At 34.9% G+C, this 20,350-nt stretch overlaps 1 protein-coding gene across 9 annotated transcripts in view; it reads right to left on the reverse strand.

Moving 5' to 3' along the window:
• Nucleotides 1–20,350, reverse strand: part of ARHGAP15 (Rho GTPase activating protein 15) — a 619,215-nt gene that overhangs the window by 207,481 nt on the left and 391,384 nt on the right. For all 9 annotated transcript variants that reach the window (XM_047772000.1, XM_047772001.1, XM_047771999.1 and 6 more), the window contains one exon: nucleotides 19,723–19,821. In XM_047772000.1, the coding sequence (XP_047627956.1) occupies nucleotides 19,723–19,821 (99 nt within the window). The remainder of the gene's footprint in view (nucleotides 1–19,722; nucleotides 19,822–20,350) is intronic.

Consider the following 20,350-nt stretch of genomic DNA (forward strand, 5'->3'; position numbering starts at 1 on the left):
TATTTCACTAACTGTCTCATAATTGGAGATGCATATGTATGTCATAGAGTCCAGAAATGCAGTTATATATATATATATATATATATATATATATAAAGTCCTATGACACTTGTGTGCGTATAGAGGGCTAGATCCTGGTTTACATTTGCTTTTTTTATGTATTATGCTTGTTTTTGCATATAGTCTCCATACTTTTAATGCACCTCATACTCCATTCAAACTTACTACTGGGACCACTGCCTTTAAAATCATGTATTTTAATTTATGGATTGATAAGCAAATAAGAGAAAAGACAAGGGGAAAAAGTTCCAGTATGGATTATGATATAGAAGGAAACAATCTGTATGCTGTGTTTAATACCTGGATAAAACGAAACGCTAGTTTAAGTATGCTATCTCAAGTGCGGCCCATCATTTTTTACTTTTGGGTCTTCATGTCTGTTAAAACTCAGCTAAGAATTTGAGGCCTAAGCATATGACGCCTAAAGAATGGTAGAAATAAATATAACTTATAGATTTATACCAATCAAGACTTGAATAGTATTGGAAATATACTCAAAGTAAGAAGGATCTCAAGAGAGCTGGAGTATGCTTGTGAAATTTCACTAGGGATGCTAACATCTTTGATTTGATAAGGCTAAAGATTACCACCTGAAATGATTTCTGGATAGTAGAAAACAAAAAATACCTAGAAATAGTATTTAATAAATTCTCTTACATATGTCTTTCTTTTAAATTCTAGTCTTAAAGACAAATATAAGCCAATGATCCCAAGTATTGTTAAGTAAGAGCGCTTGTCTTAAAGGAAAATCGCATGTCTGGAAGATATTGACATTGGAGGTTGTATTTGGTTCATCTCATAGCCTTCTCTGAGTCTTTGAGTTCTATTGTTATGTTATGCTGTGGTCATGCTGATGTAAATAAATCATTCTTTTGGTATTGTGACTTGCTCAGAGTGTTTCTTTAAAATAAATAGGAGTCACAGTATCAAAAGCCTAATTTGGTCAGCCAGTATCATCTGGTGGTTTGCAAGTAAATATGCCAACATAACCTGAGGTCCAGAAAGCAGTGGATGGCCACAGCAGGTTTACTGAAAGAAAACTAGTTTCCTGAAGATGCTATTCCTAAGGAAAGTTTAGGGCCCAGGGATGAGTAATCTACAGACTATGCCCGTTTAAAATTTTAAATTTTAGCAACAAACTCCTAAGTTAAAGATATGCAATAAAAGGCTTACCAACACAAACAAGAAGAAAACACTGAAAAATTGCTCCTTCTGTGATGAAGTCATTACAGTTACATAAAGTCTAGCCTTTGATCCCATCATACTTGAAATCGATATAGATTTTAAATTTATATATCCTGTTCTCATTCTTTTCAATCCCTTCACCTCGATTTTTTCAAACATCTAAACAAAGTGACCTCATTGTTTTCCATTGGACTTTTTTTTAAACATTGGATGGGATGATTGAGATTCAGGAATGTGGGAAAATGGATTCCCAAACCACGTTCCTCCCCTTTCATTCTGAACTGTAATTTTTGGCTTGGCTTGAATCACAGTCATCACATTTCAGCCTGAATCTCTCTGTAAAGTGATCTTTCTTAAACATTTCTCTCACTCATCAAGGGATCAGAAACAAAGCCATTCTAGCCTTTCAGCAAAACACTTACAAGCAGCTTTTACAGAGAAGTTGCAAGAGCTAAATTTCCTCTAAAATTGTCTGAAAAGTGAACATTTTCAGTGCCTTGTTGTCCTTTTTGTGAATCTTGTCATCTGTATGCCATGAGCTCCAGCAGCTATTTTAATCTGTTTTTGTTTGCAATCCATTTGGTGTCCACCCAAAGAAATGCAGGTGATTCTAATTAACTTATTGCTGAAGATGTAGGCAAAAAATATCTCAATTGTGTTGTAAAGAATTATACACTTAAACCTTTTCTTCTATTATTTATAACATATTATTAATGAAAATATTATATGACTGTATTTACCACCTAATTCAATGCTGTTCACTTTTATAAATCAATGAGGCTTATGGCACAGGAAAAAGCCACACACATACACAAATACACAGACACAATACAGACCCCAAGAATGCTTGCCAACTTTTATTTAACAAGAGTAGCAACTTAAAAATAACATTATTTTTACTTTGTGCAACATAGTTTAATATCTGAAATAACCCTGTTCCAATAAAAACCTATTGAAATACTCTTAGGCCTAACTCTGCCCTGAAGGTAAAAGTGATTAATTGAAAGATTTTGGCAGATCTCTGCTCACCACCAGGGCAGTTTAATTTAGAACACATTCAACCATTTCTCAGTGTCTCTGTGTTGGTGGAGCATAACTTTTGATCTTCTTTGGGGAGGTGCCTCTAATTCAGACCCTTTGGCTAGCCACTTCCTGGTGGGTTTTGATAGCCTGCTTCTGCTAAGCATTCAGGTGAGAAAGAGAGCCCTTTCTGGCTGCTGCCTCTAGAGTGGGTTAGGGAAGCTGAATTCCAGACACAAAGGCAAGATAGTCTACAGCCTGTTGACAGTGTCAATACCCACGCTACCTATTTAAAATTACAGAAAAGATAGTTCTTTTTAACATCTCGTTTCTCTCCCAAACTTCTGAGAAATTCTGTGTCATTAGACTCTTTCCTAGTCAAAGAAGATTCTCCTGACCATGACAGTGGATGAGACTGCAAAGACTGAACTTTCTTTTCTTAAGAAACACAAATAAATTGTTTTCTTTTTGAGAATACAGGAGAACTATTGAGTGGGTATTGTTAATACTTCTGCTAAACAGAAACATCGGGCTAGGGTATAATCCTCCCTGTTTTGCAGTTGAAGCACTGTGGTTAAATGGAGAGACAGGAAAATTCCAATACCTTCTAGATAGAAAGACCTTGAGTTGGTACTCCAACTCTCTATGCAATTTAATGCATATTGATTCAGCACTTATTATGTAGCAAAGGTATGCAAGGCACTGTGGATACAGCAAAGATCAAAGGTTCTTTTACTGATGTAAGAGAGACCTATCTTCTCAGCTTCATTTTTGACTACTTGTTAACCATCTAGCAAAGAATTTCACATAGTCTAGTTGCTCAAAACATTACTTGTTGCCTTAAAAAAATACATTCCAATACCAACTGTTCTCTTATTTAAACTCATTAGCACTAGTGTAATACAAACCAGATTTCCTGCTTCTGGATGAATTTGTCACTTTGGTCTACATCAAAAGTCTTATTGAAATATTGTGTATATATGCATATACACACTTACAAGGCTATACATGTACACACACATATTTTGCACCTCTCATTAGATTTTAGCATTTTTCATTTATTTCTGACCTGTTGTCATGGAAAGAAAATATATTAAAGATGTGTTACATATGCTGATTTTCATTAACATAATACTTATTGAGTGTCTATTCCATGTGTAACTTTTCTAAGTGGTAAGAAACCAAGTTGCAAATATATGTCATGTTTTATCATTTTCTTAAATTTAAATAGTGTTTTAAGTTTCCCAATTCCACCAAAATCTGTCAAATTTTGAATTGTGAAAGTAGTATTAGAAAAGCCATGATCAGATACTATGGCTGACTCTTAAAAGTGCTATAGAAGATAGAAATAAAAGACTATAAAATTGAAGACCTAGATTTTATTTCATTGTTTTCCAAGGTTAGCTTTAACATTAATTATAGAGGCTATATTTACAATATGCTAAGATGTTATGGGAAGATAATTCCATCTTAAAATATTTTTTATATAGTTTTGTCCAAAATTCTGTAATTAGAATTTTATTCCTTTGCCTTTAAATCCCATGGAGGGATTTCACATCAAACCTCACCAATCACGTATACTTTAGTTTGAATCAATCTATTAGATCTTTCCTGAGAGCACACTTTAGATAAAAGGAAGGCAAATACAGAAAGACTTCACTCGTGTAGGATGTGGGATAGGAAGAGATGAAGGATAAAAGTCAAGTTTAATAAGTAATGAGTGAAGAACAGAAAAGGAAGTGGGTATACCATGGTGGTTTCAAGTTAATCCAGAAGGGTAGTTGCTATGATCCAAATGCTAACCATTCTATTTTCAGATGCACCAAGATATAGGAAAATGGTGTGTTCTTACTGAATTTAAAGATTTGGAAGAGAAGAGGCACAATTTTCAGTTTGACTAAATATAATTTATCCTTAAACATTATTTATTTTATTATCATAATACTTTTCCATTTTTGGAAGTGTAATAATCTATCTTTCTTCTGGGAAAACTTACACAATGTACTTTCTTTGAGGTGAATGTAATGCTCTAAACCAAGTTTCCAAAGTTGAGCTTATATAAATCCATATAGGGCTTTGCTCTAAAGACTGAAATGCTATGAAAGAACACAATGTTCTTCTTTGGAATCATGAGATTGTCTCCTTCTCTGGGTAGTCTTTGAGACTTCTCCCATTGCGTCATTCTTCTGCACCTGCACTGCATGTGGGGCTGCCTGTGTCTAGACCAATGGCTCCATCAGATACCTCTTCTTGCTAGTGTTCTTAAGTATCTTCAGTAACTTAGCCTAAAAATCTTCAGCCTCAACTGAGATGGCTGGCATTGAACAATGGCAGATTCATGAGGTCCTAGATACCCAACCCACTTTCAAGTTTTCAAACAAACTTTAACAAAGACTGTTATACACAGACACAAATGCATTTCTATTAACTCATTGACCAGAATAAAAAGAAAACAGTGACATTCTTTCACCAAAGTTTAGAGCAAAATATACCACAAGCAAAAGCCTTAGAGAGGAGGAAGGTACTAAGCTCAGGAACATAGCCTGTTCTTGGAGGTGTCAATATGATTCCTTTATCTCTTCTTTGCCTCGTCAAACAAAACAACCAAACCTCTTCTTTGCTGCTTGAATATACTCTAATAGGAGACAAAGTGATTTGATGCCAATTTATTGATACCTTTTAGACAAATTTTATTCAAGGTAATACTCAAAAGTATAAGGGTGTCTGAACTTCAGGCTGAGGTATAAATGATATTCCTGTGGGAGGTTTGCTGGGAGAATGGTATGGAAGGTCAAACAGTGCTCAAGGGGACCTTATGGAGTCACGCACCCATCAAGAGAAGAAAAAGGAGGGGGACAAATGAGTACCCCAAATACATCATCATTGTCCTGGAGTTATCCTTGTTCAGAATTCATGTTTTGCCCAGTGTGAAATTTCACTAACAGGTTTGCAATTGCTTTCAGATGGTTTCAGGACTCCAGATTCCTTTCAATTCTGTTACCTACCAGTATTAGTTATGAAATACTGCTATGAGCTAAAATTTAATATTTGACAATGTTTGATAAGTGGAAAGAGTTTTCCTTGCCCACCACACTGTCAAACAGGACAATGGCAATAAATGATTCAGAACTTTGAGTTTGAAAGTGTTTTCATTCTTATAAGCCATGTGTGTTAGAAATCATAGGTAAGAGGAAATTTCAAACATCTTGAAGAGGGAGGTTGTTGTTGATTGTATAGTAGTTCTGTGCAATCTCCCATAGTTTTAAACAGAAGTGTAACTTTTTGTTTGTTTGTTTGTTTTAGTTTTAATTTTAGCAATGGGAATTTGTTGGAGTTAATTTAAAAATATGGAATCTTAATTCTTTAAACTCTTTTTCCTCTACATAAAACATGACCCTGCTGAACTATCCATGGGATTAAATGCAATATCCCTTTAAATATTAAAATTTCCTATACATTAGTCTGTAAAGATATGGGAAAATATGTCCAAACTATATTAATTTAAGCCATGATCTTCTTTTAAAGCTACTGGTATTGCTTTTTTTCTTATGGTACCCTAATTGTTTCTGTTGGATCCTCTTGAATCTACTATCTAGTTCTGGAACTATTTTCAGTTAAGAAGAGTTGCTTTCTACCATTAATTCAATTTCTAGCTTAATAACTTTTCCATTTATTTATCCTGAAGAACAACTGTTTTATCTGCTCCCACCCATAAGCAGCTCATGAAAAGATGCCTTTCTTATGGGAAAAGAATTTGAATGGAAAACATGGTCATACATATATCAGACAAAGGATTAAAAAATGAACATTATACGTGAGGAAACATTACAAGAAGGTTTCACTATATTAGTTTTTCCAAGTCAGTATTCCAAGTTGGTCTTGGATTATGTGTGAAAAGTAAGAACTCTGCAATGTAACAGGTGCTGGCAGGAAACTCCCATTAAAGCTTATGGAAGTTATGCCTGTAAAGTCTTGGCATCTGAGAAAATTTTCTCATAAGAATTCATCGTGCATCAGATTTTTCTCACTGAAAAAACAATACAAGGCTGTAACTACTTAACCATATTCCCAGTCACTATTTTGTTAACACTATCCCTTGGTGATGACATGTTTGATGACCTTGTGCTATATGTAAAGTATATATCAGCCTCATTTCAACATTGCAAACGTGCATTGACTGCTGTATATAATAATAGAGATGTTGGTCTACCATCTGTCTGTCCTAATCAAAGTATAAACTTGAAAACTTTCTTTTCCTGTGGAGTCAATGATTTATTCTAATTCACCCACATTCTGAAGACTGACTGTTCATATGGCAAATGTTTAAGCAATTTACTGGAGTTAGATACAGTTTGGAGTATCAGGTAGTAATTAATATGTGCTTTAAATATGTACTATTGAGTTGTGTTGGAAAGCACTAGCATTATGCATGGTGCATAGTTGGTGCTTAATAAATGTCATCTTTGTTTTCCTTTCATATATCATACCACATCTGTAAGACCACAACTTCAAAGACTAATGGTATAACCCTGCACATAAATTTGCCTACCTTAAAGTTAACCGGTTAGGCCTCTTTCTCTGATCGAGTTCAATTTTTCAGTCTATTAATTCTACAGGTTAAAGTATTTTTTCCCTGACATTTTCCTGTTGGATACAACTGAAAAAATCCTCTTATTTTATAAATCTACAATTTATAAGGAATTTGATTTAAACCTGATGGGTAATTTGGGTTTAAAGCATTTATCAAGTTAAGGACTGAGAGAAAAATTTAGACAGTAGTGAATGTCAGAAAAGGCCCACTGAAAATGATTGTGAATCTGTATATATCCAGATGTGCATATTCCTAGCTATGTTTGTGGCTAAACTACAGATTAAATGTTACTAGCTTACCTTTATATTTGTATTTATAATTTTAAATGTGCTTTTAATACGTCAATAAATGTATCTTTAGTAAAAGCCCTCAGTTAGGATAATATAGCTACCTTCCAGAATACACACACACACACATACACACACACACACACACACACACACAGAGCACCATCCCAGGCAATCTGCCAAAGTGTAGTTGTTGTGAAAAAGGTTTTGCTTTAGGGCAACAGCAAACTAGCTCACCACCCTGCTGCCCTGTCCACTCTTCACCACATGCTTCTTTGCTGTATCCTTAACTTCCCCTCCTACAGTGAGGGAACATTTCTTTGGACTGTTTTATTGCCAATACATTTTTACTTTGTATGATGAAATGAAACAAGGGACTGGTTTCATTAGAAGGAGAGGTAAACAGAGCATTAATTAAATTTGCTGATGATACTAAATTGGGAGGAACTGTGGACATCTGTGAAGACAAAAGAATCATACAAATGGACTTAAGGAGTTTAGAAATACGAGCAGGAAATAATAAAATGAGATTCAGCCTTAAATAATGCAAGCTAATACATTTGGGAAAAGATAATCAGAAACATGGCTATTCAGTGGATCATAGATGCCTGGAAAGTGGTGATAGTAAAAGAGACCTAGGGAGCGATAATGGGAAAAATTGTACCCAACCTTCAGGGAGGTAGGCACAATGTCTAGAGGTTTATATATTAAAAAATATAATTTTTTGAAACAGAAACATTATAGCTCTACTCTTATGACACTGGTAGATCTCAAAAGCATCAACTTTGTCTTTAGTTAGTTGAATCTCTCAGGTTTATGAAATAATTTAACACCATTTGTTGAGAGACTGCTTTCTCCCTCTTAAGGATGAGAAAGTTTTGTCTGAAACTTGACCTGAACACCAGAGACATTGCTCTATCTCTGTTCTGTCTTACGTTATTATAGACTATTGCTAATATGGTGTGTGATGTAGATATAAGTATGGATATAGATATTGGTGTTGATATAGACATCTATCATACCAGGATGCACATGCAAAACAAAACAACTCTTACTTTTAAGGCATTTTCTCTATCTTTCCAGATAATATGATTTTACATTGAGCTTCAAGGAACATTTAATCATTATCTGTTCTAGCAGTTCAATGAATCTTCAGTATAGTACATGATTCTCTAAGAATGGATGGATTGATAAATGGATAGATGGAACAAAATCTTGGATAATATCCACCCATTTAATCATCCATCACGAATTGAACCCCTACCATATGCTAGCCAGCTTTGATGTCCTGAGAACTAAGGAGGCAGAGGTAAACCAGATATAATCCCTAGAATCCAGGACTCACATTCTAGATGGGGAAACAGATATGAAACCAGCTCTTACAGCTCCATGCAATAAGAGCTATATAGGGGAAACAAAGCCCTTATTGGAAACTATGGAGGAAGGGTCAAATAATGTTCATGAGACCACAGAGAGGTGGTTGAGGATGAGTCAGAGAATATTCACTAGAGAGAATATAAAAGTGAATTTGACAGGTAGATAGATAGGGAAGGGGTCTTTAAGGAGAGAGAAGAGAAGGAATATCAGCCTTTGGAAAAGTTCATGTAGTTGGAGCATAGGAAACAGCTGATGAGTTTATAAAGCCAGAGAGTAGACAGAGGTCACATGCTTATTCTTTTTATGGTAATAACTAGTGTGGAATTTTGTTTATCCTGATGGACGGGTTCTGAGAAGGGATAATATAATCCTATTTGTATTTAAAAGGGATAATTTTGGCAGCATTGAGAAGAATGGTCTGGGGAGAAATAAAAACAAAGGAAACGGTATCAATTAGAGAGTTTATCTCAAAAGAAATTATGGGAGCACAATGAAGGGCACAGAAGGTGAGAGAATCAGATTCAAGAGATAGTAAAAAAAAATAGAGATTAGACTTGAATGATGCTATACACAATGAGGAGATGTGAATTTCTATTTATGGCAATGGGGAAAATAGGTCATGAATCCATTTATGGCATAAGGACTACAAGACAAGGAGCAGGGTTGTTGAGAAAAGTTACAAGTTCAGTTTGAAAAACTTGAATTTGTGATGTCAGAGGAAAATTCAAAAAGGATTGTTCCTAGACCTCAGGTCTGAGTATTAAAAAGTAGCTGGAGGAGTCATGCCCCTATATGAACTTTAAAGTTATTGAAAGAATCATTGGAGCTTTAGGGTCATTGAGACCACATTGAATGAGAAACATGAAATGTCAGTTAAGAATTAAATACAGAGGGAGTTCCTGTCATGGCTCAGTGGTTAATGAATCCAACTAGGAACCATGAAGTTGCGGGTTCGATCCCTAGTTTGCTCAGTGGATTAAGGATCTGGTGCTGCCGTGAGCTGTGGTGTAGGTTGCAGACGTGGCTCAGATCCTGCGTTGCTGTGGCTCTGGCATAGGCCAGCGGCTACAGCTCTGACTCGACCCCTAGCCTGGGAACCTCCATATGCCACAGGAGTGGCCCAAGAAATGGCAAAAAGACAAAAAAAAAATTAAACACAGAGGAAATTTATATTTTTATATTGTAAACTCTAGACCAAGCACTGGACCCAAATATTATGCTATGCAATTTCGAATGCATACCAACCGTTCACATTCAAGACAAAAGTACAGAAAACTTACTACAGTGATTACAATACTATCTGTTTGGTGTCCCACCACTGTGTAGGAATACTCAAGAGTTAACTTAGCCTAAACTGTCAAAAATGCAAAACATAACAAGAACATTATTTTTAAAACAAGATAGATAATAGTTCTATTTTAATGACACTGGTGTATTCAAAGTCTTTACTGAGCTTTTGAAAGTGTCAGCAGAATTTAACTTTTTTTAAGCTGTTAAGTAAATTTGGAGAAAATGAAATCAATATCCAATAGCAAAACCATGTTAGAGTTCAGAGTATTTGTATCCTCTGTTCATTAGCTTCAAATTGATAGCTCTGTGTACCTGATCATATCTTTTTCATTGCAAATTCTTTGACAGGCTCTTTAAACTCAAAAAATTATCATCAAAATAAGAATTTCCTGAGATTTACATAGAAAATTAATATTAAATCAGGAAGGTGAGACATTCACAGGGAAGTAAACTAACACAGACAAGCACCAGCATGTTATTCCAAGTCTGAATTAAAGGAAAAGACATGGTGCTCAACTTTCTGTGTGGTTATGGGACCCGAGCCTATGCCTGACCATTCTCAGGCATGTTACTTACAAGTCATCATTGCCATTCAATTATTAAATTAAAAACAGTAGGCTATTGGTGTTGAAATAATGCCTAATGGGATCTGACTTCCTCTGAAGAAATGAGTAGAGAATGGATGCTCTATTAGTTGCTGAACTTAAATGTTGATTCCAAAAATTGATGAGCATAAATTCTTTAAGTAAACATAACTTCAGATGTTCAGCATAGCTGAGAATATTGATGGGAAAGAATGATGTCACTTAGAATAATATACTATCATCAGAAGTGGTTTAAATGTTTAGAAAGCAGCTTTGCAAACCACTCTATTTTCTGCATATCCTGTAGCTGCCTTCAACCAACAACTGCTGGTCATTCATCTTGTTAGTGTCAACCACGTGCAGGTGTAGCAATGGTGTACAACTTTCCAGTGAAGAGGTAAACAATGTTGAATATAATTTATTCATTTGCTCATCTTTTATTGAGAATTTGTCATATTCAAGATACTGTGTGAAGAGTTAAAAAATCTCCTTATAGGAAGGAGCACACAATGTACTAAAGGCGATATTTTAAATATTTTTCTTCTATAAATAGTGCTTTCACCCTATACCTCAGGGCACTCTTATATCCTTTAAAAGAGTGCAATTTTACATTTTGGGTCTACAGTCTACAATAACCTCAAAAACTCATCCAGCAGAATAATCTCAGATCTATTTTGGTTTTGCATCGTTAGTTTTTCTTTTCAAAATGTCCCGCTCTTGACTTTTTTTGTTTGTTTTTTTTTTTTCTGAACTGAAAATAGGAAGTGGCTTGAAAAGTATAAGATCTGGCAAAAAGGAATAAAACTAGATAAGAAAAAAATTATTTAAACCCAAGAGAAACATTTCTAATTCAATAGCCCATTAGACTGTAAGATAATCTCTCATAGAATTTAGAATCTTCAAGACATGAATCTGTTAAGGAGATAAGTAAACTACTTTAAAACATCCTATAGGGAGTTCACATTGTGGCTCAGCAGTAATGAACCTGACTAGTATCCATGAGGATGTGGGTTCGATCCCTGGCCTTGCATTACTGTGAGCTGTGGTGTAGGTCTCAGATGGAGCTCGGATCTGGCGTTGCTATGACTGTGGTGTAGGCTGGCAGCTGTAGCTCTTATTTGATCCCTAGCCTGGGAACTTTATATGCCACAGGTGCAGCCCTTAAAAAAAAATCCTATAGAGGAAAATATGCCATGTTCAATTATGTAGACCAATGCAACCATTTATCCTGGAATCTGTATGTCTCTTTTACTGTACATGTAGATTAATAATGAATGCTTAAGTTGGACACACATCATCTGAAAGTGTGAAAATTCCTTGGAAAGGCAGTTTTTTTCTAGACATTTAGAAAGGGAATGTTATTCATTAGGAAACCCACAAAAGAGTGTAGTATTTTGGTCTCATTTATAGCTTCCTGAATTAATTTAAGCCTTCTTAATTATCACACATTTTTAACCGCTAGGGAAATGTCTATAAAAATATAATACATAGGTTCTTGTTCAACCAATAAAGAACAGAGTAATTCAAAAAATGATGTGACACTCTTGTCAAAGTGTGGATAATTTAGTTTGTAATCAGTTGGGTTACATAATACAACAAGAATAAAAAATTATTTAAAAACTACAAATCCAGTTTTGAATCCCAAGTCAATAAATACTTGAAAATCTCTAACTGCCTTGTTGTTGTTGTTGTTGTTTGTTATTATTATTATTATTATTATTATTACTCACATTTCTTGAACACCTGAAAGCATTCCAAATGCACTTTTTTTCCCTCAAATTTTGTAAACATTTGCTTTTAGGCTTAAAGATTCTGCCAACTTTCAGCCAAGATTATTTTTATGGTTGAACTATTAACTTCTGAATATCAGGGCTTATAATGGAAAAACTCCCAGACCCAGAATTCTCATCATATAAATGACACCACCAAAGCATAATTTAAACTGTTGCATCTTGACATGTTGAGGTGTTGCATTATTTAAATCCTCCATCTACAACCAGAGGCTAATTTCCTAGGGTATTAATTTTGGCTCTGTTTCCATCCAACTGACTCCAAGGGAAAAGTATGTTAAGAACCTAAACTTTAGAAAGAGGGTGGGAGTGGGGGCGGAGGATGGAAATTAGACTCAGCCTTTATCTGGGGAGAGACATTATTTATTTGTATGCATTCTGGACTCAAAAGTGTGGGAATATCCGCTGACTGATTTGACCAGAGCCACATTGCTGGATATGTTAGATAGCCTTTCTGGTTATTGAACTGCGCATTCACTTCCACGTTAACTTCTGTTATAATTAAGCTCTCTTTTTTGATAATAAGACCGTTGTGTGTTGCTTAATGTAGATAAAGTCCATGAAATTTCACTAATAAGTAAAGTGTATTAATTAATAACCACATCTATACATAGAATTTGTGAACATTCAGTGTAATCTTGCCATGTGTGACAAGATTTAACTTAGAAGCATTTGCTAAAGCAAGAGTACATTTCTCTGGATCAGGGAAGCAGGTATTAGGTAACTACAGCAGAGATGGCAATTGGTTCAATAGTCTGTCTTCTCTTCATTATAGACCTTACAAGCATGCCCTTTTATCAACATTTGTTTTCTTAATTGCAAAACACAGCTTTTTTCTCTCTCCCCACCTTGTCATCTCTGATTTCTTTTGGTTGTCTTTTCCCAGTTTCTCTTTTATACTCTCCCTGGCTGTTTCCTGTTGACTCTTTTTTTTTTTTTAATTTTATCTTCCCTTTCTAGCCCTGAATGTGGCTTTCTTACAGACACAGAGGCCCCGGCATGACTACCCCAAAGAGCCAATTCCAACTTGGACCCAGCACAACACTATTGCTGTCAGGAAGGTGGCTGTCATTGAGTTGCATTAAAACAAAACAAAACAAAACAAAACAAAATACAACACAAAATACCAAAAACACTAAATTGGACTTAATTTTAACCCAGAAGTAGAAACTAAGGAAAATTTGCTGCAAACTTTCATGGAACTTCTTTGAGGATCATCTCTATTGTAAACAATGTGGATGTCTAACTTTAGGCATAAAAAGCAAGCACTTAAAAAAAAAAAAAGGAACACATAGGTCCATGCCCTCAGAAACATTTTTGTTCAGTCCACAAATATTCTCTGGGGAAAAAGAAATAGTGCTTATCTTGAACTTTTGATTTTATTTTTTGAGCATGTAATTTTTTATCAGTTTGTTTTGTTTTTGTTACTTTTTTTTTTCACTCACTGCTTATAAAACCGGCAAGCAGAAGTCTCCCTGGAACAAGATAGAATCATAAAAGTTTTCAAGAATCTCGTCACAAACTAAACAGTACAAATTGCACATTCTTCATGGAAGTATCAGCCTCTGGTGCGTGCCTGGATCCAACTATAATAGATTATCCCAAAGTGGGAAAGAATGAACAGTACAAAATTAGCAGAGCTGGGGGCAGATCTCGTCTAGGGAAGGCATTATGATCTGCCCTGCAGGGGCCTAGATCATCAGGCAATGGGAAAAGACGATGTAGTTTTATTTTTGCAAGTGAACACTTAGTAATATCTCAAGAGGCAAACGGTTGCACTGAATATCAGCCTAATGGCTATACTACAATCACGTCTATTCTTTTTATAATAAATACATACATGTGTATGCCTTACTTAATATGCATATTAAGTAAAACACGCACTATATATAGTAGTAAATATCCATGTATTTATGTACAGTCCTTGTTCTGAATTTTTATGACTCAGATAAGCATATTCCTGTGTAGGTGTATAACCATACCTTCCTATGCTATTAACAAATACATCCAAATAAATAGTCACATAATTAGAGAAACTATAATCTTATTGGATTCTTACTGTGACTTTTTCTCAAACATCATGTAACAGAAGAGGAATTACCAAAAAGAAACTGCTAAGGTATAATAATAATTTTAGCCATTCTTTTTCCAAGTTGCTATAATCTACCCAAAGATAACTAATTGTTCAAAGTAAACATTCCACTCCGACCACAAAAGGAATCCATTACACAAACATATAATTCACAGTCATTTTTAGTGGGTTGTAAACAGTTTGGAATGAGCATAAAATGGGACAAAAATCAAAGTGAGCATTTTGAAATGAAAAAGTGTTTGCTACAAAAGGTCAGTCCCTTTGCTTGGCAAACTATGTAGAAAAGCCTGGGAAAATGCTGATCACACAAGCAATGAGGGAATTTTAAAGCCAACAGCCTCCTTGTTTCTTTAAACAGACATCGGAACCTATAACTGGATCCTGTCAAACAAACGACAGCAAAAAAATATAACAGCTGCTAAGAAGTCAAGTAGAGAGATAAAGTTTTCGAGGCTAAGGACCTTCTCAGAAGGAGACTAAAGGTCTTTCTTAAATCTTTAAGCAACGTTATGGATCCCAGGGTGGCTTTTAGGCACCGAGTCAAATATGTAATTTTGTGTATCATTCTTGTCATAGTATTTTGTGTTCCAGAAAAAAGAAAGAGAGGACAAAATTGTTGGTTAGCATCTGCTGAGGCATTCTGGAAAGTAGCTTATAGCTGGAATCATCAAATGTGGAAGACCTGGTATTACTTATTTTTAATTGTGGTAAAAAAAAAACCCTAATATAAAATTTATCATTTTAACCATTTTTAAGTGTACACCTAGTGATATTAAGTGCATTCATATTATTTGCAATAGATCTGCAAGTATCATTTTAATGTTGTTAAATAGTTTGGGGGCATATTAACCAGAATTGGGAATCATGGAGGAAGAATGAGTCATTAAACTATTTTCCAAAGGATGAATGCAAATCCAAATGAAATTTAAAAAATTTTTAAAACTAGCCCAATTCCCTTACAAAAAAAAATATGTTGGATGCATAAAAGTAAATTTAGTGTAGAAACATATTCATTCATTTAACTCCATTATTATACAAAGGAAGTCTTTGGCAATGTATGGTATTATTGCGTAGAAAAAGGACTGGTTCACCATTTACAGGATGTTCTTTTGCGTATTTCCCAACAAGTGACTCCCTGTTTCACACTGTCACAGTGTGCCAAGAAAACAACCTGGGAAATAAAGCTGTAATTAAACTTCCGGTCTCATCAGGAGGCTAAAACCAGAAGAGTTTGCGTTTATTATTTGGGATTTATTATGGCATTACAAATATATTTTAAATAAAAATTATACATATTTAAGGTATGACATGATGGTTTGGTATACACATATCTAGCAAAATGACAAGCTAATTAACATACCATCTCCTTACATAACTACCAATTTTTGTCTATCAGGAGAGTAACTAAAGTCTCTTAGCTTATTTTCAGTATTCAACAAAGTATTGTTAACACTGGTCATCATGCTTTTATATTAGGTCTCTAGACTTATTTACCCCACATAACTGCAACTTTGTGCCCTCTGACCAACATCTTTCCATTTCTTTCATTCCCTATTATGCCATTTTCAAGCAGACAAACTTTTCCTATTCATTTATTTATTATTATTATAGTGACTGTTCTTTCTTTTTTCTTTCATAGCATATATCACAGTTTGTTTAATATCCATCTCCTCTATATTCTCAGCTGGTAGCATGGAGAATGACACAGAGTATTTTATTTAAAATATATTTTTAATGACATAATAAGCCCTGAATCATAAACGTAAACTCTTCTGGTAGTATGGAGACTGACACAAGAGTAAGTACTGAATAGCTCCTTGTTGCTGAAATGCAATAAACACTAGTGTCTGTTACTTCATTCAACCAATATTTATTGAGTGCTTACAATGTGTCACATACTATGCACAGCTCTTTCCAAATAACTGGGCTTCACAAAGAGTAGTCAGTCAGCTACACATTTTTCATAAAAAGAACTATGGATTAAGACCTTAGTACTAATTACACTAGGTTAGTTGGTACTTTGTTTAGTTCATATCTCCTAGGTCCTTGTCTCTAAGTTATACAGGTGACCCTATTTTTAAGTAAGCAATTTCTACACACTTTTGAGGTGATCATAAACTACAGAAAGTATGTGATAAAGCCCTGACAACTAGACTTCCCCATATGAGTAAACAGAATTGGCATATAAATGTAAGAATATTAATCCAACAAAATGATCACCACTATGTCACAATATTGCCCTCTACATGCTTATTCCCTCAGACTTCAAAAAAGTGTCAGATGCACTTCTGCTTTTGGTTGGTTTACCATAGGTATTGAGCATTAAGTAATGATAATTCAGCATTTTTGCAGAAATTGATCTGGAAGAAGACACAAATTGAGTTTTTCATTGGCTACTTATGATTTTATATGTATATATATAGTCTGAAAGTGTAAAGGCAAGGCAAGGGAGAATGAATCACTTGGAAGAGATTTAAAGACTAACATGCTCCTTTACAATTTGCCCTCCAAGTTTTGTGTATATTTTCTAGGCTGAGCGACAATGTCAGAAACCACAGAAATAACTTTAATCTAGTTATAATAGTTGGTAAGAAGGAGAATGCTCTGGTGGTTTAGAGGAATAAAGGAAATCCAAATCAAGATAAGGAAACACTAAACAAGTGATTCGCTAAATTGGTTTACATTCGGCTCACTAAGAGATTTTCTTTTGGGCATGTCGAAGAGATGCAAAATTTAAAATGTAACTAATACCAGTTTACCAGGGATGAATAAAGAATGTATCTTGTGCCAAGCACTGAGTAGAATTTCCCTGGGGAGACTAGAGGAGTATGAACAAATTGGTTTTGCGAGTACAAGTAACTAACTGAATGAATGAATGAATGGATGGATGGAGGGATGGATGAATAATGGTAAAATCCGCCCTCCTGATGTTGTTTCATTTGAAATCAGGCATGTAATAGGCATTTAAAAAATACAGCTACAGTTTGTAAATGATACTTTTAAGGTGGGGGAAATAATCTCAAGAAAGAGAGAAAGGAAATGAATAAATCTTTTTTATAACAGCTGATGTGCTACTGTAGTACTGAGTATTGAGGCTGTACTCCTAAGACTGTGAGGGTAAACACACAGTTTTCATTAAATGTGCCCTTCCCATAACTGGTCCATAAGCATTTCCCGTGACTCTGCACTTGAGTATCTTGGCTGGAAGAGGATCTGGCCATTAGAAGGAGGGCTCTAGATATGCTGCGTCTAGCATGCCGAGAGACTTGGCACCTTTATATGCTGCTTCCTAATACCAACCCCAGCATAAAATGTCATCAGAAGCCTGCATAAACATTGGACTTAGATTCACATAAATTATTTCTGTCCTGAGGTGCTTTATGCCAGAATTTAGTAAAAACAACACTTTGAGTAAATAGAATTGGCATATAAATGTAAGAATATTAATCCAACAAAATGATCATAGAAAATATAATCAAAAGTACACACTTGTAAATCTTGCAGTGATGTGAGAGGTTTATCGTGCCTCTGATTTTTTATTGAACAATTTCCATAGAGTTCCTTTAAGCTGACACTGTCAAAATGCTTTGAACTATTAGTTGCTTTATAGCATTGGAGTCTTTGAGTTTCATTAAAATTCTTATGAATTATTTTGATAATCATATGTGTGATTAGTGCCTTTTAGTACTGAATATACAAAATCACTTTTAGAATAAACACTGGGACAATGAAACATAATGCCAACTATGTCAGCAAAAACAGTGTTTTATTTTATTAAAAATCACCAACAAAATGCCATGAACAAAGCATACTATTTCTTTTTATAGGCATTTTCTACTCTACAATGCTATGGTTATCTGCATGCCACAAAGCTGTATCTAGTAGAGTTTTCATTTTGCTTGGGGTATGTACATAAATAGGTATAGAACCCTTTTTCATGTGTGCACACATCTTATTACGTACAGCCTCCCCCAAAGTCCTATTTAGATTTTTTCTTTAATATATCTATGCTCACATTGTCAGTACTGAGTATTTATAAGTGAATGAAGGTTTCCTGAAAATGAAGATAATTTAGCTATTGGCAATAATAACATTTTAACATCTTCAGTGATCCATTTGGTTTAAGTACTTATTAAATCATATTTATTCCTAAAATTTGTACTTACAAAATTAAATGAGATTGTAACATGCAATAAAAATACATTTCACTCTAAACCTCAATTGACTCCATTCTTCACAGATACCTCTCCTTGAGTTTATTCTGCTTTTACTTTCTCCTCTCTCTCTGAGCTCTCAGCTCTTCTCTCTGATGTGTCGAAATGTTTTTCCCTAAAGCTGCTCACTTCACCCACTTTCCCTACCTACCCATCCCCTCCGTGTGATTCTCTCATTCTCTACTGATATGGGAATAATAGGATCCCAAGGCTGTCCTTACAGTATAATTAAAGTATGAATTTCCAGAAGTTGGAAATTGCAGACCATTTTTATTATGTTTCTATAATAAAGCAGGTAACAGTGAGAGAATTAAAATGGCTTTTCCCTAGCGGATAACTTCGTAAAAATTTCTTCTCTTGGTTCTATTGTTTTAAGAGATTAGGAGCTGAAAATAGGAATAGACTCACCAATTCTTTTTCTGAAAACACCTCTATCTTTTACATGATATATATCTCCCTAGATCCTGGGAATATGTTGTAAACTTGTAACAGATGGTGATGAAGCTTCACACTTTTATACAATACATTTCTTGGGATTCTGCATCTACGGTACTTATCTTCCAGGGAAAATGACCTTGAATGAATGAAGTCATAGTTTGAAGGAAAAACACCTCACAGATAGACTAGCATAGAAACGATGAGTCAATTGGGTTTTGTTTTTTCTCCTCAGGAAGATGAAATAATTTCAGATGAAAAACAGAATGTTGAAATCGTGGAATCAAAGGTCATCTTAACACTGGAGGTGTGTATGTTAATTGTTCTAGGAAAATTAGTTAGCCGTATTCGGTACTGAACAGATATACGTGGTAGATGGAACAGCACTGTTTGCAGTAGGAATGCTATTTGCTTCACTTGGGTAATGTTGGGGGCTTACCAAAATTTGTTCTGGCACAACATCTACCAGCATGAATGTTAGGAGGGTTCTAACACTGTGAGTGCTGATATTTCATGAATGTTTTATCACTGGCGAGAAAACAAGAAGTTTGCAATTGAATCAACAACATGTCAGAAAGAAAAAAATATTAAAAAAAGAACATTAGTGGGAATTATTGATGTCCCTACTGTGAAAACAAACTGAAGTTAATAAGAAACTTGATCCTCTTAACTGATTAACAAAAGTCAAATTTTAATTGCATCGCTTTCCAGACAAATCAAGTGGCACTGTTAACTTGAGCACTGGTGGTATAAAGGGTGCAGTACTGGGGGAAAGTGCTGCATATTCAGTTACCCACCTCTTTTTTCAACAGCTTCAATGCATTGCTTTACAAACCGCGGAACTGTGGAATTTTCACGTTCACACACTGTGTGCAGATGAGAGCCAAAAATTTGATCTGCAAAAGAAACAAAGATGAGCTTCATTAAAATCCAAGCTTGTGTTGTTCTTTAATTTGATTCTGTTTCCATATCCACTGCATGATGAAATCTGCATCTTGCATAGGAATCGATTTTTTGCTTTAATTCCAAACTGTCTACTGCAGACATACAAAGATCATAACTCACTCTGTTATGGAACAGGACTCTGGCCCCAGAGAAAGAAAACTAACACTGCGCCATCGATTAGGCAGAGATGACTGAGTAAGTTATAGTCTCTCTGGGCCTAACTTTGTTGTCTACAAAATAATGACAAGGAATTAAGAAAAGTTCTACAAAATAATTAATCTTAGTGAATTGGTGTCTTGAGTGTTTGAGAAGAAACTGATCAATGATCATCAAAATTATGGTGTTGTTGGTATGATTAGAAGAGTCATCCTGTGGCTTAATGACATTTGAAGAAGGCAAGTTCCAAGAGGCTTACTTTGAAGTGAATTTCTTTACAATTCTCCTGACTTGAATGCCCTTCCTCTTCTCTAATCTCAGGAT

Source organism: Phacochoerus africanus, chromosome 3 (genome assembly GCF_016906955.1).
Source record: "Phacochoerus africanus isolate WHEZ1 chromosome 3, ROS_Pafr_v1, whole genome shotgun sequence".
NCBI lineage: Eukaryota > Metazoa > Chordata > Mammalia > Artiodactyla > Suidae > Phacochoerus > Phacochoerus africanus.